We start from the raw sequence: 25,451 nt of genomic DNA on the forward strand, positions 1-25,451 counted from the left end.
GCAACAACCACAAAAAAAAAAAAAGATAGCTTTCATTGAGAGTCGTCGGGCAGAGTTGGCCGGAAGGGCAAAGACACGAATAAATGAATTGTCAAGAATCACATCGGTAATTTACTTGTTGAATTAATCAAACGCAAAGGGGGAATAACAAAAAACTGTTTTATTTAATTTAAAGTAAGGGAATTTTCCAAGACAGTGACTCTGCAATTTGTCTGTGCGCTCAGTAATTGTTTGGTCAAATCGCTGCATGTCCCAAGCCAAAAATATTTGCCTTACAAGCTATATTTTTCATAGAAGCCCTGAGGGATTGGGAAAAATAAGAGGTGACAGAATCTATTGATCCAAAAAGTTTGAAACTGAGTTTATAGAATAGTATAATTCGCGAGGGCAGGTTTTGTTTCTTCGGGAGTTGTCATCATTATTTTATTTTCTTCTCTGCCACTGCATTGTGACTCTTATCTAATTTGTAATTTGAATATCACTCAAGTGATTTACAAGCTGATAATTCCATGCCGATGCAATAGGTGGTGCTATAATCCTCAATTGTCTGTTTTTAAATAGAAGCGCAAAGTCGTATCTGACAAAAGGCGTGTAAATGGTAAATCTAGTAAGCTCATCTATCTTACTTGAAGGCATAATATTAAATAAATCATACCGGGAGATAATGCAGCACAGACTGAGAAAAAAATAATTTAAAATGTTGTTTGAATAGACTTTTCTTCCCTTTATCATAGACACCCAACCACACAAGCCCAAACATTTTTTTTTTCTCATTATTTTCTTTTTAACTCCATTCAATATAATCCCAATGGTACAAAACATAGGGGTTGGCTGTTCCAATTATTCTGAATTGAAAACGCAGCCAATATCTTATCCCAACCCTTGGAACACCATCTGGCCCTTGAGGACAATTCCAAAGTCATCTGCTGCTTCGTTCCCTCACATGACATATGACGTCTTTATTCTACTTTAGTCAACATCTAAGCGGGAAATAAATCGGAATCAAAAGCTCCCACGACTCTCGCAACATTTGCCACATGGAATTTACGGGTCATGCCTCCATGAATGAAATTCAAGATAAAATTTCAGACGGGATGTTTTATGCATTGAGACAGCGAGTGGTTTGTAGGAACCGGTACATGAGATTGCATAAGCAGTTGTTTTTTTTTTTTTTTTGCTGTCTGGTCAAAGCTTTTCTCTGCGTGCACTTGTACGAGATAGCGAGAAGGCGGAATTATAGAATATTATCTTGCTGAGTGGCCTCACAGCATAACAGGTGGGGACTGTATGGCATTGTGGGGTTGCCATGGAGACCGTTTGCATGGTACAAACTATCAAGATGCAATCGGTGGATACATTTCTCAGCTTGGAAACTTATTCTGAGGTTTTAAATTGTATGGCGGTATTTTAAGTCAGGTGACACGATGGCGTCATTTCCCGAAAGCGAGAAGGTTAATGGGTTGTGGGTGGCGGCAAAAAGAGAGAAAGGTTAATTGGTGACGCTCACCCGTAGGTGTGAACGAAAGCCGTCGTCTGTCTGTGTCGGTCCCGGCATTGATTTTACGTCCATCTTACGTGTACCCCATTTTTCTCTCCCCAATGTCAGTCGAGATGGATCTGGTTGGTCCTTGATAAGCAATTCAGATAACAATTTAGTCTAAAAAAAAACCTCAAATTCCAACATGGAGATTTTTATACCTTGGGGTGTGACGGTATTTGGATTCCCCTTGCGGTTCTGCAATCTTAAAAATGACAATTTCCTCTCAGCACGCCATCAGCACCTCGCACCCCCAAAACCAATTTAGGCGCTGATCCCAAATCTGGCACGCTTGGTAGGGACCCTGAAGAGAAGTGCACATGGCGGAATAGCAGCCGTGCACCTTCGAGGAATACACCACGTCTGAGTGTAATTAGATAGTGTCAATCTCTTGCTCACAAACTGTCCAAGAAGTGAGCAAGTGGAGATTTTTTCTTGAATGAATGTGAAAAATTCTTCTTAATTCATAAAATCAAATCTTTGGATGCATCGAGATTTTATGTCAGTGGTGGCGTTGAGGTTTTCCAAATATTTTTGTGACACTTCTACCTCCCGCTTGCTTCTTTATTACAGTTTTTAACTCCTTCTGGGATCTGTGAGGAACTAGATTGATCTGTCTTGTCGCATTCGTGAACAAACAACCCCCTGCCGGTTTTGTCTGTCTCGTTGGCAAGGGTCCCATATGAGTTACCGCAGTTTGAAGTGTGCAAAAACAAAACGTTGTTTGTTATTTTTTATTTTTTTTTGCAGAGGCTTTTGTTGATAACATCGCGGCATCCGATTCATTAGAATTTGGAAGCAAAACTGGAGTGAAGCAGCATGAATGGAATTGCTGGATGTCAGATGCTTTTGTTTCTTTCGGCTCGCTGCCTCCTTGTTTTGGCCGCGCTTGCGTTAATTTTTGAGAAATATGACGCAGAGCAACAACATATTATTAGTAGAGCGAACGCCATTCCAAACAACAAAACATGTGCAGTCAACCGGGCCAACTAGCACCATCACAAACATCCCCCGAATTTTATTTGCTCTGTCACTTCCATCCCTTTCAGGTTTTATTTTAAACTCAATGCCTGTATTTTTTTGCATTTAGTAGATCTGTTGCCATGGCGACTGGGTGTCTTTTGAAAAATGTGTCGAAGTCATTCATGAGCCAACTGGAGCCAACTTTTTTGGTTAATTACCAGAAGCTAGTATGCGATGGTTGTTCGGATTTAACAAGACTCTGATGCCGCCGACTGTCTGCCCTCTTTGCTCTGAACTGCCACGCTCACCTCCGCCTATTTCCGTTTTTCGGCTTGAAGACGTCAAGCGCTTCGGCTGTCTTCATTCACATTGACGGTCTGTTTTCCTCTCTCTAACACACCTAATGAATCATGAAACGTCAGTTACGGTTATGATCAGAATTGGATTGATGGAGCCTTTTTTTCTACCTCCTGTTGTCAGGAAATTTCACACTTTAGTGGATCCCTCCAGGCATGCTTGTGCATCCAATTAATCTGGGAAATTGGACCCATTGAATTAAAAATGCCTTTATATGTATGTCAAGATTAAGAAACATATGGTTGATAGTATCCATTGAGAATATCGAGGTACCGGTATCGGTACTCGCAATGGTAGCAGTAGTGATGTGTCAAGAAAAAAAAAATTGCTATTTGGTAGGATTTTGCAGGTAAATTAAGCTTTGTAATAAAAAAATAAAAAAAATCGAAGTTGCTAACAAAAATGGGAGCAAAACACGCAAGTGGACTTGCATTACCAAAGCTGTTGACACACACTAAATAAAATCAAACATTTTCCCCGCAATAATTATCCTTAATCAGACTGTCACTGCATATTTTTCAGAATAAGTTGACTTTAGTAGCTGTGCATAAATCAGCCCACCGCCCTCGCTTTTTTTTTTTTTTTTCCTACTTAGCATTCCTGCCAGCAAAATTCAAGTTCAGTTGAGGCCAGCAGGTAATAAATTATAGCTGTAATATCTTTCCTGGCTGACATCCAGATCTCATCTCTATACACTTTTCAAAAATGTGTGCGTGTGTTTAGTTATATTCCTAAAAGGTTGACTTTGCGTGTGTGTGCGTATTTGCTTTTTAACCGCAATGATCTGTCATCAACGTCGTCTTGTTCCGTCATTAACTTGAACAATCCGATACAAAACGCACCGTCATGTTCTTGTCATTTTGCCGCCAGGTGATTATTACTCTTTCCAAATTGTAACCTCATCAATCTCGCCACGTTAGGATGAATTTCATCAGGTTGTCGCCATGTTTTCAAATGACAGATAATGTGCTAAATGTGTCGCTAGCGCCCGTCTTCCCTCATTAAGTCACCCAGCGACATTTGACGGTATCAGAAGCCCGGACGAAATTCTCAACCTGGTGGAAGCTTAGTTTTTTTTTTAATTGACTTTGATCCTTTATGGTTGCCATAAAGTCTGGCATGCTACTAGCAAATCATCTTGGCAAGTAGGTGGATTCTTTACGGTATGAAATATATGCTGGGCATGCCGCTCTTCTTTTTCGGCAGCTGTCGGAAATACGCGAGCTTAATTGCAAGTCAAAGGTCATCCCGACAGTAGGCGCTTGGAATTGACGCGATATTCAAAGTCTCGTGTGAAGTCAGAGTAGATTGAAAATCATTATGCATGACTACTTTAGACATTTTCTCAAGTGGGAACATATCAATTTGAGTAAAGAAAGAAAGTTAGACCAACTGTCAAGGTCTTAAAGTGGGAAGCAAGTAACTCCACCCATTGCCTGTATAAATTTATGCCATTATTACAGATTAACGTTTTTATGAGTCGGGCTGGAATTAGCATTAGTGACGGTTTTAGTGCCAAATTCCCGTTTCAGCTCTGTCACTCCCCGCCTCCGGAATATGAGACGACTTAATATCACAGCGAGCCACCCCGACACGGTGCCAGATGAGCGGATCACCGTGGTGGCATTAGTACATTGGGTCACATTTGGCCTCTCTCGCTATTCAGAGAAGGCTAAAGCTTCTTTTCGTCATGTCGAGCTCTCATTCCATTATCACAATTGTCCCCTTGATTAATACGTTAGTATGCGCAGGATACATCCGTACAAAAAAAAAAAAAAAAAAAACTACCCAGAGGTGTTTCTTTGAATCGAGCTGGCCGATTAATTTGGAAGCTTATCAGCTGAACCACAAGTGTCCAACTCAAGATCTGGGGGGAGAGGGGGGTTGAGGAGGCACCAAATAGATTAAATTAATATAATATATAAATAAATATTCTAAAAATGAACTAAATGAATAAATAAAATTATTGATAAAATGAATAAAATAGATAACATTAATAAAATAAATTAAAAAACAAATGAATTAATAAATGAAAATAAATAAAATATGTCTGGTTCAAGTTTTTTAATACGTTTTTTTTTTTATTTCTTTCACTTTTAAAATAAAATAAATAAAAATAATAGATACAATTAATGAAATAGATAACATTCATAAAATAAATAAATAAATAATTTAATAAATGTTTTTTTTTAATTTCCTTCACTTTTTTTAATCAACATTAAGTGCAATTACATTTATATGTAATGATAGGATGAGGTCTCAACCCGTCTCTTTAGGAAAACACTAAAGTTCTCCATAGCGATTCAATGTTGGGTCTCCCCCAGCGGGACGTGATCCCATTTGTGTGCTCCATCTTCAGCGAAACGAGCAGCACCGGAGATGAAGTTGGAAAGCTCCCATTATTTACCATGCGGAACTCTCCATGTCGAGCCATTAGGCGCCATACTTGAGCTATATCTCACCCCGGTTCTATCAGGGGATTTTTATATGATCTAATTACTTTTGTTCATCACTAGAGAGCTAAATGCCAGCAAATCTCACTGTACGTCCCGCGCCGCCGTCAATCACAGAGTCGGACAAAGATGATATACGGCCTTCTTTGCCGCATGTAAGATGAGCCTTTAATAGTCCAATGATGAGGACGAGCTTATCGCTAGCAATGTACAACAATTTAGCCGTCTATTAAAAACACAAATGGAGGGCTAGTGCGGGATTAATGCGCAAAGCGGCTCCTGTAATCTTCACACTACAGAGCTGCTTTTGCGAGAGAAAAAAAAAAAAAATGTTTTTCAAGAAACTCAAAGCCTAAAACCAACATGAATAACTTGTTTGATCACTGGCACTTAACACGGAATCACAAAGAATTAACAAGAAAATTGCCAGCCCATCAAAAGGTTTTCGGGCTTGTCAGAAGCTAATTTTGCTCTGCTATTGCAACAGTTTTTTGCCGCACTGCCTAAGGAGAAAACAGAGCTTCATCTTGTTCGGTTATCTCACAATGTTGGGTTACTAAATGCTATTTTGACTTCAATATTTTTAAGTGATGTAAGTTGGTCCATGTCGTTGAACCGCTTGTCCTGACTAAACAAACCAGCAGACTGGATGGTGGGATGAGCCAGATGAGAGGGTGTATATTTGAAGTGAGGGATGTGCCTTTAATCCCTCCTCTGACTAATCCTCCTCTCCAATTAGAGACCGCTCAATGCCCACGGCTACAAAGTCTTGTAAGTCTTTAATGTGGAGCCATTGCATACACTTTGGGCCCTTCATTTTATGTATTCATTCATTGTCCTCTTTACATCTGTCCATTATTTGGATCCCTCTGCGTCAATTTGTTTTTTCTACATATGCTATTTGCATCCCGCTGCGTCTCTGCATTGTTTTTCTAAATATGCAATACTCAATCTCACAAAAGCAGGTGGAAATGATCAGACATGAACATGAGTCATAAAGTAAAAGTAAATGTAAGCAAAGCTATGCAACACGGTCAACAAAATCACTCCTACTTGGGTCAATTTGACCCAACTTTGTGCATTGATGTGGGTAGAAAAAAAAGGCCAACCCAACTCATTTATTTTATTTATTTATTTATTTATCCATTTATGTATCCATTTATTTATCCATTTATTTATCCATCTATCCATCTATTTATATTTAAATGTTATTTATTAATATTTAAATTTTATTTATTTAAATATTGGGTAAAATGAATGGCCATTTGGAGTTGTTTAGACACATCAACTTTTTTTATTTTGTGGATTTCTCCATCATTCGAAACAAAACGTTGACTCGGATACTTTTAGACCTAATTTGGGTCATCTTGTTTCACATGCCTGTCGTTATTACGAGATAAGCTGCAGCCTACCTTGCACTGTGCTGTTGACTTTTACTAAATTGTTGCTATGGTGAAAAAACCAAACTGCAAAATTGCGTGGCACCGACCATCCATTTGTAATATCCATCAAAGTACACAATGTACAATTATTCCACCAGAAAATTATTTCATGTGTCTGCCTGTATAATTTTTCCAGTCAATTCTTGCAGGAACAAATGATTCATAGATATAAATTGGATCTTGAAGAGTAGCGCAATCGCAAAAAATGAAATACTGAGAAAAAGGAAGAAAATGAGAGTGCACTATAATGGGAGTTCCTAGCCTGGTTTGCTTTCTTTTTAAAAAGGAAATTAGAATGGAGATCATCACACATCACTATTGTCCATTTTGCATAATTACATCATATCCATCCACAAAATGCAAACTCATTAATTTTCGCAATCGCCATCAATTAGTGATTTCTTTTTTGCTGATCAGGTAAAGCAGTAAGATATTTTTTTCCGTTCATATCAAAGTAACTGAGATGTTAATGTAACATTGGCAAGACGTGTCCATTTGTGGAACGGCGCCAAAGTAGGCATATGCAAGAAAGTACAATATGTACTCACACGATCATATAGCATGTCAGCCGCTCTTGCACTTTTACTCCCACTCGCTCTTGCAAATCTAATTAGACGTACTAGCCCGCTGCATTAAAATGTACATTTGAACATTTATGGATCTTTTTTTCTTGCTCATTAATCGACAATGAGCGAGATGAAGTGCTTGTTTGGTTGCCAATAAACTTGAGGTGGTATATATTTGATTTTTTTTTCTTTTTATCTATTCTTTGACCCTTTGGAATATCTCGAAATAGAAATTACTTTACCAGTCATCTCGGTAATCGCTTGAAAACAGCACAGATCAATAATCATGAGAGTCACTGATTGTTTGGATAATCGCACTATTACCGTTTCTCCATAATTAACTTGCCTTTTGAAAAGGCAAATGAAACAATCTCCGATCTGAGAGAAGATGTCAGTCTTCTATCTTAAGTTCTCCAAGGAGTTCTTTATTTCATCCTTCAAGATCCTCTTTCCTGCCATTATGGACGATCACTCAAGGGACAACGGCGAAGATGAACATAAGATGAGACACATGACCATCTTACTCAAAATGTTACTACCTGGGTTGAGATGGTGTCCTGTAACAAGATCATCTCTCTGGTCCAGAGAAATTGATTTGAGACATCTTGAACCCTGCAGGGAATCCCCAAGTGGGTAAATCCCGTCATGGTCCAATCGTCTGCAAGGCTGCACAATGATGCAGTGGCCCGGTTTGCGAGTGGGCCACCAATGCCGTCGTCAGTTGCCACCCAGCCTCCACAACACCATTTTGAATGACAAGGTCAGCAACCTCCCCCCCCAGAGTTCTCTGCTCCCATGGTGCTCCTTCTTCACTCCATCTGTTCCCACCAACCACTGTCATAGTCAGGGACAGCATCATTAGACGCATTCGTTATCCTGGTGCCATCACTGTTACTCCAGTCCAAAGGTTGTGAACATCCTGTGTGGCAGCACTGGCTTCCGCAAGAATAATCTCAACACCCATCTCCAGGGCGATTGCAATAATCGGACTCCAGACATTTTTTTTTTCGCCGCAAATGATTCAGTGCCATTGTATATTAACTACTGTCCATCTCAAAGATGGAAAGTTCACCTTATTCAATTTTTGCAGATATGATGTTTGACGGAAATGGACAAGGAATACGTTTTTTTGGAGAATGCATTTCAAGTTTTCAAACGGGCAAGCTTAGGGTGGACTGTTAAGCAGCCTTGACCTCTGTTTGGGAAAAGCAAGGTTGTGCTGAGCTTTCCCCAACCTGACTTGTAATTCATGTCAGCCATGACCTGAGACTCCACTTCAATCCTTTTTTTTTTTATTGTACTACAATAAATCTAATTTTATTGAATGAGACAAACAAATAATGCATTATGCTTTAATGTGTTTGTGTGCATGATATACACCACACGAACCATAATCCCAAATGCTATGGGAGATTTTTATTGACTTGGAGGAAAAGCTTGTGTATGATCTTGAGCGCAAATTTCCCGTCGCTGCATTAACATCGCTATTAATCTCTCAGCTCGAGGCGAGCATTACTGTGGTAAATTTCCTGTATGATGCACTTCCATGTGCCTGCGTGCATTTACGCTTCCACATTTGCACATATGTGTGTGTGTGGTCGGTAAAGTGAGATTTCATACCTCATGGGTAGCTTTCGTTTTTTTAATACACTTGCATACTTCATCGTTTTAAATACAAAAATATCCCCGGGGGATGCAGACATTTGTGAGGATAGCGAATGAATTGCTGGAGTGAAAGATGATAGCGACGAAATATAACCGCCCTTGAGGGTACAATGTTGTCCACCTAGGGACGTCAAGGTCTTATTATTCAGTGGAAAAGCAGGATGCTGGCCAGAAAAGACATTTTTACATAGATGGTGATTGCTGCAATCTGCAGGGTAATAAATTGAGAGGTAATGATGTCAATAGACAATCGCACAGCCGAGGCTTGATGGAAATCGGGAGAGCATTGGCGCATAATCACACGGTCCAGCTTTAATGTTGCCCTTGGAAGAATACCCTCAAGGATGGTCCCCCTAATGCCCCCATTTTGATTTTTATTGCCGGATGGTGAGAGGAGACACGTTCATTTACATTGGAGTATAAAATTATGATGATTCGATACAAAAGCAGTGAATGGATACAGGATACTTATAAAACATTATTTTCCTTTTAAGTTGGTTTGTGTTGACGTAAAAATGACAATTATTGTCTAAGATTTGTCAGCGACCCGAAATGGTTCAAGAATCTCCTGTCAAAATATGACAGTATATTACGTAATTCCCTTCTCTCAGTGTCTAATAAGGCGTTTCCTTCTTGCTTCACGAGATGCGAATTGAGCAAAAGAAAGATAAATAGGGGAGAACTTGACAGTTTTTTTTTGTTTTTTTGTTACACTGACACGTCTCACCCAGAAAGGGCCAAAGGAAGGAATTAAGATGAAAAGAAGAAGCTCTATGGAGGATTGTAAAGTGAGATTCTCGACTACTGCGCTCAATAAACACATTTTTACAAAAGCAAATCATTTGGAAGATAATAATAACTTGATCATCCTGCCAAATTTCATTTAGCAGGAATTGATACTGCCCGGCTGGTCGTAATATATTCTTTATCTGCTGCGAAGACAGAAATGCAATCCCCTGTTTGGTCTTCTTTCTTCCTCCCATATCTTCACCATTCGTATTTTTTTGTTTGAAGAGGCCTTGCTTATCTCACCTGCTACTCTGTGAATGTGTTTGCATTCAAGACTAAGTGACACCCGGGTCCAGCAAACGCTTTATATTGGTTTAGATGGATTGCACTTTCCGCCAACATTTACACGAGGGGGAAGGAGGCACGGCACGGCGGCCGAGGTAAAACGAGGAGAAAGTAGGACGAGAGTACGTTCGCTCATCCCTACAGAGGATGAAATTAGCCTAGCCGTGTCTGCGGTCACCGCTATCTGCTCCAGCGAGGATGATAATAAATCTTTGAATGGGATTCAATATGCATGCGTACGAAGCGGCCCCGGCGGGAAGGCGGCTTTGTCGGAGCAGGTGGGTGCTCCTGTAGGAACAAAAAAGGACTGTGGGTGGAATAAAATGAATCAAGCAAAAAAAAATAATTCGCGTTTAAAACGTTCGCTCCCATTGACGGCTATAAGAGTCAAAAATTTATCGGCAGAGGAGAACATTTTTGTTCAAGAGTAAAAACTCAAAATGTGGAAAGATTTTGTAAAACATCTCCAAATTAGGAACCAACTGAAGCTTCTCCCGAGTGATTCTTGTTTTTGCTTTTTCAATGCATTGTACTGCTTTTTTCTCATCTCTCCCTTACCTCCTAATTTATTGGATCTGAGCACTGTGTGCAAAATGCTAACTTGGAAGACGAGGGAAAAAAGAAGTCCTCCGAGCCAGAGACATCAATAGCTTCCTTTTAATTCCGAGAACTTTCTCCTCCACATTTTCTTCTTTCTGCCTCAGTCTTTTTTTATTCCCGCCACTTCCGCTAATAAAGCCAAATTGGCATGAAAGCTTGTGACCTCCCCCCCTCCCCCTCAAAGGCGTTTTCTTCTTCGGGACTTTACCCGTGAAAGAAACAACGTTTTAAACAAAGCTGTTTATTTCAAATATGTTTATCTAACATCAAGCTTTCACGGTTTTTACATTTAATGATTTCTTTTGATGCCGCTCTCGGCTCTGATAGTGACGCTTTGGTGTTTGCTTCCCTCGCATTTCTTCTTCAATCTCAAAGGCGTACTGAAAGATATTTTTTTTTAACTCACTGTATTGACTTTTCATGTGGTTGCTACTCTGACTGCTTTTGTATGTGCTCCGATAGACCTTCACAGTTTCTTGAACTTCAACGATACACCTTTTACTCACCGTCTTATATTCGTTTTTATTCTTTAACCACCTGTGTGTACGCGGAGAGCTCCCAGCGCTTTTTGAGTTATTCATAAAACATTTAAAAAAGCCTTGGATTGATCTTTTATTTCTGTTTCTTTTGTTCTTACTGGTTGGCTCTTATCCTGCTCTGACCATCTTTTTTCACATCAAAAGAGTGACACCAGAGGTAAAAAAGTAGTTCCAGGATTGGCCGGCACCACCTGTGACAACGTTGATTAATGCAGCTTCATTTTTGGACCGCCTCTGGTGTTTGTGTTTGAATTCCATCTTTTTATGCGAGTCTGTCACATCCCTGTGGGAGTATTTACACATTTTGTTTGAGCCACCAATGATTATTTTTGTCTTTGTAGCTCTTTTGTACGCCGAGGAACTGAGGAACTATTATAATTGGCAATTAAATTAAGCCAGCAAGCTTTCCACACAACCTCTGGTGAGTTTGCACTGGCTCTCCCAAAATAATCTGCACTGGATGCTTAGAAAATACCAGATATGTGATAATTATTGAATCTCTTAAGTTTAAATTCACTCAGACTTTTTTCCAAATGACTGACTACATTGGTATGTGCAACATTGGCCCGAGCCCATTACGAGGAACCCATTGGGTGCGAGGTTTGTTTAGCTCTGCGCCGACGGGAGTGAATGTTGTTTGAAGGCCCGCCATTTCAATCAGGATTGTTGTTCCTACCTTGTCGTCTACAGGGAACCCGTTCCGTCTTTTTGACCACATCTGTAATTGGATTAGATTTTACGTTCATGAACTTTTTCCCCCCTCACGGTAGCTTTGACGTCAAGTAAAAACCGCGACGGCGTTCCGGAAGATTTACGGAAAGCCTGTAGGGTGATTAGCGGTTTGGGAAAAGTGGGTAAAGTCAATTAGTATCGTTAAGGATTTGTCGATTCTGATTAGAGGAATATTAATCTTGGGGATTCATTTGTTTATGGACAAGAAATTTCATTGGAGACAACAGATTTTTTTTTGTTTTTCAGGGTCAGGCCAATTAATTATGATTAATTATTATTAAACAGGACAATTGCCGATTAGTGCTCATGTGGACGTGTGGGTTGAGGCCATACCAAGTATTAACACAATTACTTCCACAATTTTGACACTTGGCAATCTTGTCACGCATACTCATCTGCTTCAAAGACACTAGCAAGCTGATATTACTGTTAGCTGGGATTACGACGTACTATATATATTGTATACAAGCGGCATTAACTGGCTGGAGATGGCTTTGCGCTGCATCTATTTTTAATGCCGCACTTGTGCTGATCAGAGCCTGCAGCGTTTTAAGCAAGCACAATCGGTCAAGCGACTAATAAAAGAGCTCCTTTTTTGAATGTGCGGCTTTTTGGGGTTGATTGAAGCATTCAAATAACAGATTCAGAATTTTCTTACTTGCAATAAAAATACATGAGATACATTCCAAGACAGGTCGGGATAAAGATGAGATTCAACCCAAGAGAGAAGTATGAAGGGAAACATGATGGAGATTTTTTTTTCCAACCTCAAGGCTGCTGTCAAATTGTGTGAGAAAAGGTGAACTCAAGAAAAAAGTGGAAACTTTCCAGACTTTATAGCCAACTACTTGTGACATTGCAAATTGATGAAATAACGTTGACGATGAAACGATCTACGTACGGCAGCCGTTAAAAAACGACCTTTCTCCGAGCGAGCACGCTTTACAGTACCCTCACTCTCCAATGACGCTGGAATGATAACTACTGCCTGACACCTATCATACATACACACGCCCGCTGAAATCATGTCAAGGTCTCGCTGCAATTTTTGCTGACATGATAAATCCTAACAGGTTGGAGTTACATGCGCACTGGATCCGTTTATTGATTCAATATGTGACCCTCATATAACTAGCGCTCGCTAATTAGCCCTGTAGGGGAAACTCAAATTGGACATCTCACATTGCGGTTCCCAACGTCACAACGAAAACCGGATTCTGATATTCTTCGATAGCACGCATCCTGGCTGTTTGCCTCCCATAAATATTAAACAAGACGAGAAGATACCTGCAGCGTCAGCTTCTCTTGCTTTCCTCTAAAACAAGAAAAGGAAATCCAGATAATGACATAAATACCCTTGCCTGGCAACACCTCAAAGAAAAAAAAAAAAAGTGTTCCACTGCAGCTGGAGAGGCAGAGATGGTCCAGAAAGTAAAACAATTGGGAGATAGATGAAGTTTGATTGCTTCCCAGCTGGACAGATAAAAAAATCATATCCTGCTGTTTGGTTATTTTGGATCAGTGAGCAAACATTAACTTGTTAGTTCCTGATTGGCGGAAACATAAACAACTTATTCCACCACTTTAGCTGGTGCCGTGCCAGAAAATAAAAACCGTCAAGGCCGCACAAATGATGATTCGCATTGATTTCCGTTGACCGAGCTTCCGCTCATGGATTTATTATTCATGCATTCAATGTAATACGTCCAGGTTGTGTCCATTTAATTTGCATGCATGACCCCCGCCCCCCCCCAACCTCATTAAAACACTGACCACACTCTGCAAGGCTTATCTTGACCCACCTGAGACATAACTCACACGATTTAATCCATACGGCAAGGAGAAAACACGTTTGATGGATGTCTTTTCCTCCTGTTCACGCTGTATACATGCGAGTGCAGTGACAAATGTACGCAGAAGCTGTCAAACTGTCAGGGAAGCTCGCAAAACCCCCGCCTTCCGATTTTTCTGCCTTACTTGCAGTTCGCAGTGACATAAAGCTCTACAATTGGCTTTACGTTGTTTTTATTACTGCTCATCATCATTACTGCCACTTCAATGGCAACTTCTTTCTGATTCCTTTTTACGTGTTCTAAGTAGTATTCCAGACACGCTTAATTTAGAACCTGGAACGAGTTTAGCTCACTTATATTTCTGTTTGATCAAGGACTTCTTTGTTCTTAAAGCTGAGATGCAAGATATAATTGCCTCTTTACCACACCTGAAATAAAACTTTTTATTTGGGTCATTTTTTTCCCTAGCTTTTGATTTTTTTTTTAATTTCTGGATGCTGGTGCATTTTATGCAAATGTGACGTGTCCTGACAACAATTAGCAGTTATTTTACGGAAGGTGGGCATATTGAGTAAATAAATATATAAATATAAATGAATAAATATTACAGAACATATGAATAATTCTATTAAAAAATATATATTTTAAAAATAAATACATATATAAATATACTAGAAACAAAAAATATTATATATGTAATACATAAATTATATATTAATATATATTTTAAAAATGAATATATAAATATAAATACAAATCTTATAGACCTAATATATAAATAATTATATATTAAAAATATATATTTTAAAAATAGTCAACTACAAAATAAAAACCTCTTCATCCACAACAGTGCCACATGTTACGATTTAGATTCATGCTAATGTTTACAAGCTTGCGCACGCCACTGGTTACGCATGCATGAAATTATAGCGATGGGCTGTCCAGATTCACTTTTAGTCCAGCGGGATCTGACTGCGTGCACATGTGTGTCACATTGAATCCCGTTCAAACACTCAACAGATGGTGACCTTTTTCTATTTTGCCCCCTAACAAGAAAAAGTTAAGGGTGTGAAGATGCCTGCGTGAGTTTGGTGGCGTTCGCAAGGCCAAGCTCGACATGTTTGCAAAATTGTGTTCTGCTAAAACACTTTATCATCAAATCTACACGGAAAGGGCACCACACCGCCAGTTTAATAATCATTTCCTCTCTTTTAAATCCAAACGTGACTCCATCCTGTTAAAATATGCTGAACTTGTGTCCTCCTCTTGATTTTGTGCTTGCACTGGTTTTCACAGCAAAGACAAACATCAGATGAGTCATATTGTCACTTGAGTGTATTAAAGAATGAAGACAAGCCTAAAAGGAGATGAGATGAGAGCGAGACGGCAAGAGGGAGATTCTTTATTTCGCCCTCCTCGGAGATAACATTAATGTCAAGGTGGAAGAAGGGGGAAGAAGACATCCAAGCTAATGAATATTTATTGTGCCCACAGTAAAGTGCTGTTTTAGAGTGAAGTGGGACAGAATGGAGCTCAAGACAGCACTTTAGGGCCTTGTTCTTGCATGTATGAATATTCATTGTTCATTGTCCCAAAAACAATTTGCTTAACGCTTTTGACTTCTTTTCATCTGGAAAATCTTTTTTTTTTTTTTTTTTCCCCCACCTATGCATGGTTTGGCTTCTAACTTCTGATTACTATTTGTTTGACATTGGAGAATGATGGCGAACCTGAAAAAGAAAATTTACTGCCTTTAACTTGTCATTTATGTTTGTTGCGCAAGAGTCTTAAGATATACAAGCCCTGTGGGGTCATCTCTTGACATGTTAAAATGAACAGTTACTCGTTACCCGAGCCCAGTGGACTTTGTGTTCCGTGGTGCAATGCTTTTACACATTTGCATAAATCCAGTTAAGTAGCATACTGTTGTGTTTTATTAACATCTGCCTAAGGCGAGTGCGGGTACTTTTTGCTGAAGACACAAGCGTGCTTCACTCGGAGGGAATGTAGATGTATGTTTATTGATGATCCAAAATATTTCCTAGACTAATAAAAAAGCGTGTAAAAAAAATAATAATTAAATATCTGACTGTTGCTTCTTATTTTAAATATAACAGCCTCAATTTTGGGGGATAAAAAAAAAAAGCATCCACCAGATTATACAGTGTCGAGTGATGTGACTGTAAGCCTGAATTTTTAAAAGACGCTAAGGCTGCTGGGGTGTGCATGTTTGTAAGTTTTTGCAGTAATTACAGAGCAAGGAAAAGTGCTTTGAAGCTATCAAATTCAAGTGAGGCAGCAGTCTCGAAACCTTTGCTCTCCCACATGTCCTCCCTCATACTATCATTATTTTTGACCCACTTGACAGTTGCAGGTGATGGGAAAGGCTCACTGTGTACACCAAATAGCAAATTATGTGCTGGATGCTGAAGTATTTCAACACTAAAAGAGTATAAATATTTATGCTTGTCCGAATTTTCCTCGTATGGTCCTCCAACTCCAGAACCAAAAACTCCATTTTTTTAGGGTGCAATGAAGGTGCTAATTGACATATTTTTTAATATAATTTAATTTAAAATAATTAATTTTTTGTAATATTTCTAATTGACATTAAATTGTTCCAACTTAAATGACAATTTTAGCCCAAACATTTTGTTCTACAAAGCAGTATTGAGATACCAAATTCCCTTCCAAAAAAAAAAAACCCAGCACAATATGTGCTACAGTAAATTCATTAAAAAAAAAATAAAAAAAAATGCTGCGTGTCATGATGGACATGAACATGGACTGACATCCATTGTACATCGCCCAAGGATTACATAAACAGCAAGTGACGGGAGAACCTAAACAGAAACACAAGCCACATTGGGCCGCAATCCTCCATGCTGATGTAGTGAAATTCCTGCCAATTTTACAAATGCATGTCTAATCCCAAAATGATTTTTTTCGAAACATAATATCTCTGCCCGTGTGGCTAATTCCAAACGCCTTCTCGCTCTTTTCTCTCCTAGGACGAATGTCATAGGATGAACACTGCTGGCGGGGCGTATCTGTCTGTGCTGTCCTCTCTCCTGGCTGTGCTCGGGGCCCTGGCTGCTGCGTCTGCCCTCGCTCTGGCTCCTCTGTCCGCCCTGGCCCATGTTGCCTACGGGGCCTCCGACGTCATCCCCAGCGCCGGGGTAGCCGGACCCCCGTCGCCCATCTCGTGCTCCAGCTTGGTGGCCGGGGTGCTCTATGGCTCTTTCTCCCTAAGGGAGCTTTTCCCCTCCAGGGCTCCGGGGTGCTCCTGGTCCCTGGAGAACCCGGACCCCACCAAGTATTCCCTCTACCTCCGCTTCAACCGCCACCCATCCATCTGCCGGACGCATTCCCCCATGCTGCTTTCCCTTGATCACCATCTGGCCAATCAAAGTTGTCCGCTTCACTTAGAGGCGGCCTTGGCCCGAGATCAGGAAGTCATTGATCTCTGTAGGAGCCAGTCCAATGAGGATGCTCCTTATTCCTTCCTGCAGTTTGATAAGAACTTCGTCCAACTATGTCTCAGCAGACATCCGGCCGCCGACGAACCTCAGGTATCCAAGGATTTACTGGAAATGAGGCTGGTGGAGGTGCTACTCATCAACAACGAGAACTCGAGTCAGTTCACCTGCGGCGTGCTCTGCCGATGGTTTGAGGAATGTTTACGAACGGGTTACCACAAGGAAGAGGGTGTTCCGACCCGGGACGGTTGCGGATTGACGCAAACGGGCTGCATCTGTCCCAATCACAACATCATGCCGGCTTCTATCCCACTGATACCCGAGACGCCTCACAGTTTCAGCAATGGCTCGGCGGTTCCCGATGACTGCTGCGTTACTGAGCTGCATTCCAACGACGCCATCGCCATCGCGCCCAGAGATGTCCGACAAGGTAAGACCAGAAGCCCATCGTCGAAATGTCCTTATGCTGTATTTCCTCACAGGCACATCCATTTTTTTTTGTAAATGCAGCGCATGAATTTTGTATGATGGCCTTTAATTAAGATAATCAGCTTAAAGTGGACCTTCCGAGCCCTTCATCAAAAAGATTTGCTAATCAAGAGTTCAGCCTTCTGATCTATATTTTAAAACCCCACCTCCCTTCCCTTCAGGCCAGGAAGTGTTATTCCGAGCACATTGCTTGACATTCTGCACATTATCATGTGTGCACATGCGTGGCCAACTGATTTTTTTAGGACATGATGATATTTGACAACCATGCGCATACACATGGTCGTTCATCCATCAATGCATAAAACAAGAGGAGCGGAATCTGAATATACACAAGAATGGACATGGACATATTTCTGTGTTTTCAAAATAGACTAGAATATGTACGCCTACATACATAAAGGTGTTTTAATATCCTAATAAATCCGCCCAACACGCACTTTATGGTTCTTCGTCAATGCTAGCTTCTCGATGAGTACCGTATTTTCCGCACTATAAGGCGCACCGGATTATAAGGCGCACCTTCAATGAATGGCCCATTTTAAAACTTTGTCCATATATAAGGCGCACCGGATTATAAGGCGCACTGTCGGCTTTTTGGGTCGGGTTTTTAGGTGCGCCTTATAGTGCGGAAAATACGGTTTCTCACTCGTATCCTTCTCCCACTAAAACAAATGGAAGGAAAAGTGCATGTGTGAAAGAGGCTGTCTGAGGCAAGGGGGGGATTAGTATTCTCTGCTCGTGAGCGATGGTTTTCTCTCTGACCGGGATCAGCACTGAGCCTCTTTATACTCAGGGAAAAGGCCCTTCCACACGCTGCGCTTACTTGCGCACACACGCGTGCTAAGAAACTTGATCTGTGCGTGTGATACGTTCGTGTCCTACAATGGATTGTTCAACCTTGGCTGTATTTTGTGAGCTTGTTGACGCAATTAGAATGTAATCTGTCAAAATTGAGGGCTCAACAAATTTTTCTTGGTGATGCACAGGCTAATGAGATGCAGGATTAGGTTCAGAATACGAATTGGGTTTTAAAATTAGGAACAGTAATGGTGGCTCACGTTCCCCTCACAACGTTTCTGTCCAAATCAAGTACTCTATTTTCCGCACTATAAGGCGCACCGGATTACAAGGCGCACCTTCAATGAATGGCCCATTTTAAAACTTTGTCCATATATAAAGCGCACCGGATTATAAGGCGCATAGAATAAATAACCTTGCTCAAACGTTAATGCAATCACAATATAGTAACACTCGAAATATTGAAAACAATATATCAATAACTCAACGTTGCTCAAACGTTAATATCACACAACACACAAAATAAACACGGAAAGCTTACTTTAATAAATTAGTCCTCATCCACGAATCCATATTGGTCCATATATAAGGCGCACCGGATTATAAGGTGCACTGTCGACTTTTGAGAAAATTGGAGGTTTTTAGGTGCGCCTTATAGTGGGGAAAATACGGTATTTTATCTCAAACTTACACTCACAACAACTCAGACTGATATTCATACAAAACGACAGACATGCCATTGGGATTTGAATGGTTGGAAGTTGACGGAATATTTTCATGCAGTCACGCAAAGTCAACTTCAACAAGCGGATGGACACACACATGCACGCACACACGCACAGTAAACAGTAAATCGCAGGACCCTGGGGGATCGCATCACATCATGGGCACAGGTGCACTATGGGATGCGAGGCTATTTTCTACAGTTAATCGATCACATGAAGGCACTCGAGCTTGACTAGGAGTCAGCGAGCCAGAGACTGATGCGGAGTGTGTGCGTTTGAGAGAGAAAGTACGCAACGTGGTCATACATCTCCGTATTTCATTGCCATCCAGTTGCTCTACAACTTCTCAAGAGCGGCACGAGCCTCGTGAGATATACTGCGGCTCCCAAGTTATTCTGTCATCCACTTTACGCACACCCGAGCCGAGCACGCGTGTGAGGTCTCGGGGGGTTGGCTAATGTGGCCCACTGGTGCCTTCAGCAGGCATCATCCTTCTTTGCTGACATGTCACTCCAAATTCCAGACTTCTACTTTCCATCCCATCTATGTGTTCACCTTTGTACGTCATACAATTTTCATTCGGGGTCAAATTCAGAAGCAAGTTTTGAATCACAAATCCTATTGGATGATAATAGGACAGAGCACCTTCATAAATATTTGAGATTAATATATATGTTGAGTTGATTGTGATATTCATTACTTTTATAAACGGATCTAAATTTTAAAAAAAACTGCCGAAAAAAATCCCCAATTGTCGTAAACAACAATATTCAAGCAAAATTATCATTTTTCTACAACATTTACAAATAAAATATTCCATTGCTGCTAACATGAATAATGATAATCATGATGTATTAGCATGATATAAGGTCACTTTATTTCCAAAGTAATTCCACTGAGCCCAAAAGTCCTCCATTAATAAAAAGCTCTGCAAGGACGATTTTATAATCATCATTTATCTACGCTGTTGCCAATCTTGCTCACAGTGCTTAGCTGAGCTCATCCCATACCTAAAGTTTAATTCACCCCTCTATCCTATTTAATCTTGGGAGCTGTGAATAAATCAGCCAGTGATAAATAGTCACTGCGAGACTCCACGGTAAATTCGTTTAACTCGTTTGTTTTACATCGTGATGAGAAAAAGATTACATTTGCGGTAAAACAAAAGAGATTCAATAAAACAAGTATGATACTCGGGTGGCCATTTTATGTTCGCAATCAGTTGACCACCTGAGTCCACATGCGTGTGCAATCAGACATGCGAGAAGATTGCGCAAGATACCAATTTACACTGGCAGCCATTTTAGATCCGCAATGGAATAAATAAACAAACAATGTTTGTTTGCAAACATTCAATTCTTCAAATCTGGCACCCACCAAAATACGTCCTTGACGTTAAAGTGACACTTGAACCCATGAAAAGTCTTCCCGGGGAGCTCATTTGTGTTAATCTGCCATGACGTTTTGGGAATCTATTTGCCAGACACAGCCTTGCGCGATAGACAAGGGCTATTTATCCTAACACGGGGAATGGGATCGCTTCACAAACATACTTGCACATAGACATTTGTCAATAACTGCCAGCCGCCAAGCATGACTGCGTTTTGTTTTACTGCTAGCGGGTGTAAACTTCCCACAAATATTTACGCATCACATATTGCACGAAACCGTATTTTCCGGACTATAAGGCGCACCGGACTATAAGGCGCACCTTCAATGAATGGCCCATTTTAAAACTTTGCCCTTATATAAGGCACACCGGACTATAAGGCGCACCATTAATGCATCATGTCCGATTTTTAATCCAAATCAAATCATTCTCCATTTTATCTTTTTTATTTCAACTTCAGACGCAACAAATTACTTTATAATCACAAAACAATGATCCATAGTCTTTTTGATTGGTGATTCATAGTCTTCAGCGGGCCACTGACGATTGATTTCATGACACAATGCTTCGGGCCAGTTTAAATTTAGGAATTTGGTCCATATATAAGGCGCACCGGACGATAAGGCACACTGTCGGCTTTTGAGAAAATATTAGGTTTTTAGGTGCGCCTTATAGTCTGGAAAATGCGGTACTACAAACTGGCACTGCAAATAAGCGCCAACTATAATTGACACTGACGTCTAATTGTTACTGGAGAAAAAAAACCTGATAATTGCCTGGAATGGAGACGTGTGTGTACATCAAGCACTAGACTGCATCTAATGACCAAATCTCGGTAGACAATGACCGCGCAAAGCCGTCCGCTCTGTGACAGACTGGTGTCCTTGCTAAGTCAAAGTTACTTCAAAACAAATACGACTCCCCTCGTCTCGCTCTCTCTGCCTCTCGTTCTCATTTTGTCACTGCGTATTAGCGTCACCGGCCGGTGTGTGGCAATTAAATGTATCCCAAGGCAAAAGGCCCAATTTAGAAATCATTACAAAACAACGGAATGCTATCCCTTGAGTTGAGCTGGCTGGTGTGTTGGGTGACTGGATCGGTGGGTGGTAAGGCGTTTTTCTCCAAAGCTTTCATACAGTTTCACTCAAGCGTGACTCTCTGCTTTGCCGATACGTCTCCCATGGAGCTGTGAAAGCTCCCCTCCATTCTTCCACCTTCCAACTCGAGATGATATCATCTCAGTGGAAATGTAACGGGCCAGCGGGGGTGATGCGACACGCTCTTGTGTTTGTTTGTTGGTTCTAAACGAGATGAGCGGCGGGCTATGCAGGTGAAAGGGGCGATCAATCATGTTTTCAAGTTCCCACCCACCCCCTCACAAATGTCCTTGACAGTGGGAGTTGTTTTGTGAGAGGAATCGAATTATGGGGAGGTTATCGCCTCAGCCATGCGAGCTGTTTTGTAATCAGAGTTTGATCAGTACAATAAAAGTCCATGATACACGTTCACTAAAACTATAAATAAAATATATATATATTAATAAATAAATACAATCATAAAATAAATCAATAAAATAATATACATATATAATTTCATTTTATTTTATTTATTTTATTATTAATTTATTATCATTTACAATATAGTACATATATAATTTCATTTTATTTTATTTATTTTATTAACAATATACATGAATATACATATAATTTTATCTTTTATTTATTTCAGTATATTTGTTTATTTATTAATATATATTTTTTCTATATATTTCTTTCATAATCTTATACGATATATTGATATGATAAAAATATTTTATTTATTTTATTTTTTCTACATATTTCTTTCATAAAATTTCCTACTCCTTTTCGAACAGTGATATACTATATCGTTTGTTGTTTGTTTTTTATTGTTTTTATTCTTTAAATCATGTTCGAAATAAAGATTCATTCATTCATAATTTTCTAGAATATGTATCCGACGGAAAGAAGACATACAAAGTCGATAGACATTTTAAGTCACAGGTCGTCACGGGCACCTTCAGTAACAGCTAGGGAAGGACGTATTGATCCAGAAGATTCTCTAAGCTTAATTGTATATTTTAGCTTTAAATAATAATCCCTACCCTTTATTTAATAGTCTTCAAAATGAGTCGAGTAGTCTCCCATCCTTAAGATAACCAAGTCCTGCAGAGCTCAGGAGAAAAACTTGCCAATATTGTTCCATCTACCGTACTAAACTGCACTTTATTGTGGTATCAGCCATATCAAAAGACAAAGTAGATCCAAAATGCTGCTGGCAGGCTTTTAACAGCACTTAAAAGCACCCTTTGCTGCCCTTCACTGCTTACCCATGCAAGTTTTACAACTGATTTCACTGCCTCATTTAAAAAGCCCGCATCGGCGCGGCCTTCTCCTTACAACGGACTCTCCCTATGGTTCGTATCTTCACATTGTCCGTTACTTCATGCATTATGGGCTGCCAATCACCAACAAGGAATACAATTAAAGTTCACGACGCATGTCACAGCACGAATAAATAAAGAATGACACAAATAAGCAATCATGGTGTTTTTGTGTTCTGAAGGGAAAGCATAAATTCAAGTATTCTTCTTTCTTGCTGAAAATGCGTTTGGGATTTATTGACATGGTGGCTTACACTCCAACAGTTACCAGTGGTGGATTTAAGAGCCAGGGGGAAACCTTCGTTATAGTCTTAACCTTGATGCCGTCTTTTCCGGTCAGCTTGCCGCAATTACTTTGACGCGTCTGCGGTCGGTTCTTGTTGGGGCAATGGATTTTAGATGGCGCATTTTGGTGGAGCATGAGTGCCAAGTTCCTCACGTGGATCAATAATTTTTATTGATGGATACACACTTGGCAGTGAGCCTTTGGGAATCTGCATGTCAAATCTCTACAGTTGGCTTTTAAATTAAATGCTTATCTGATAGATAAAATTGATTAGCTTCTATGTATTGTTGTCAACAAACTTTGATATCGCTTTAAAATATTCCTGTGCAACCATTCAAGCCCTCAACAATAGCAACAGCATGTGTCAGACATTTTTACATTATTCAACAGGTACACACACATATTTACGTAACACACACACTTACTCAGTTCCCTGACGGGACGGATGTTCAAGCTTGGGAGTCGGTATCGATCGACACTCGTCAGCATGTCCTCTACGACAAGCGCTGTCCCTGAAAGCACTGCAGCGAGCCTGTCAGAAAAAGAGATGGAAAAAAAATAGTCAGAGAAAGATGGAGAGAAAAATCCTGTATCGGCTTGAAACTTTAAATAAACAGGGTGAAAACTTTCAGATATTAAGGAGCACCAAATTATGAGGTGTTTTGTTTATTTTGCAAAAATATTATCAAGATCTTTTCTTGTCCCTTCTTGCAACTTTCATTTAAGATTCTGAGCAAGGGCAGAATTGCTGCAAGTGAAGGGCGAGCCTGATGATGATAATGATGAAGTATCTAGCCACCCGGCTAACGAGAGCCCAGATCTGCCTGGAGTCTGCCTGCTATGCAAATTACCCTCACACAAGCAATGAATCAAAGACGTAGCAAAGCAATGTTTCTCTTCACAGCACTTTAGCAAAGCCATCATTCACAAAAGGACACAGCAAAGGCGTCCACACCCGACACAGAAAAAGCAAGCTTACACTCATGCTAATCGTTTCTGCGTAAGAGAATATAAGATTAACTAAATTAGTCCCCAGAACTATATTTTATTTTATTTTATTTTATGAGGTTACACAAGCACAGAGTCTAGCATGACAGTAATTTGCTCTAATTGAAGATGAGGCGGGCTCATCTTGTGTTCTGAGAGGTTTCAACAGGAGGTGACCTTTGACCTTTCTTCCTGAAGAGTAATCCAGCATGAGTGTTTTGTTTGCGCCGGGTTTTTAACAACGCAAATGACAGTAGCTCCTAAATTCTAAGTAGAATTTCCCGATTAGCATGCATGTTAAAATCACACAGTGTTGCAGTTAAGCCCTTGATGGATTAATAGCCACTTTCACTCAGCAGTCGATAAATGCTTTGGGGAGTTCCCTGCGAGGTTCAGGATAGCTCCAAATATATAATTGTGTGTGTTCCAGTGCGTACGCGGGAACCTCTAACAGGCCTCATGGGTCAAACTGTCACCGCAAAGATGGCTAAGCAGTTGGCCAAGCAGCGGGAAATCAATGTAAAGTGATGAGGCTCCTCTACGTGCACGATATGTCCATTTGCAAGTGTGCACCTTCCGAACAGACAATGCCGATGACCTCACACCATCCGACGTGGTAGAACCCGAGAGCCGAGGGGTGGTCTCGACCACATATACTTCAGGCTCAAAAGGTCAGCCTGGATTTTAAACCATCTGTATGAGCCCCGAGGTGATGTTTGGTGGAAACGATAAGACCCAGCCGTGATGGTTTTTTTGCCTTGGGAAGAACGAAGGAGCCCAGTCACGCTAGTGAACCCTGCTAGCTTAAATGGGCCCCAGTAGTCCTCATTACCCTCTCCCTTGGCACTCTCACGCACACAGATGTACTCTCACACAATCATCATGCCCTCACAGATAGGAAAGAGCAGCACTTGCATACGAGCAGCTGTTGTATCTGCTCATGTGGAAAGCAAAACGCTAGTTTGCTATAGTTTACTCGGGCAGCTGTCCGGTCTTTTATCAGCATGGGGGGGGGGGGCTTAAAGGGGCTCATTACCACACTGATAGGACCAATGAGGCTCGGACCCTAAGGCTTCAAAATCCAAAACCAGTCAATCGCCATATTTGGAGTGCACAATTTATATTCCAGTACTACCGTATTTTCCGTACTATAAGGCGCACCTTCAATGAAT

At 40.4% G+C, this 25,451-nt stretch overlaps 1 protein-coding gene across 17 annotated transcripts in view; it reads left to right on the top strand.

Moving 5' to 3' along the window:
* adgrb2 (adhesion G protein-coupled receptor B2) overlaps positions 1-25,451 on the top strand; it is a 75,822-nt gene that overhangs the window by 4,003 nt on the left and 46,368 nt on the right. For all 17 annotated transcript variants that reach the window (XR_005099340.1, XM_037263504.1, XM_037263500.1 and 14 more), the window contains exon 2: positions 16,733-17,630. Coding sequence is in view for 16 of the 17 variants with exons in the window: in XM_037263504.1 (XP_037119399.1) it covers positions 16,748-17,630 (883 nt within the window). In the remaining variant the exon portion in view is untranslated. The remainder of the gene's footprint in view (positions 1-16,732; positions 17,631-25,451) is intronic.

This window comes from Syngnathus acus, chromosome 11, assembly GCF_901709675.1.
Source record: "Syngnathus acus chromosome 11, fSynAcu1.2, whole genome shotgun sequence".
Lineage (NCBI taxonomy): Eukaryota > Metazoa > Chordata > Actinopteri > Syngnathiformes > Syngnathidae > Syngnathus > Syngnathus acus.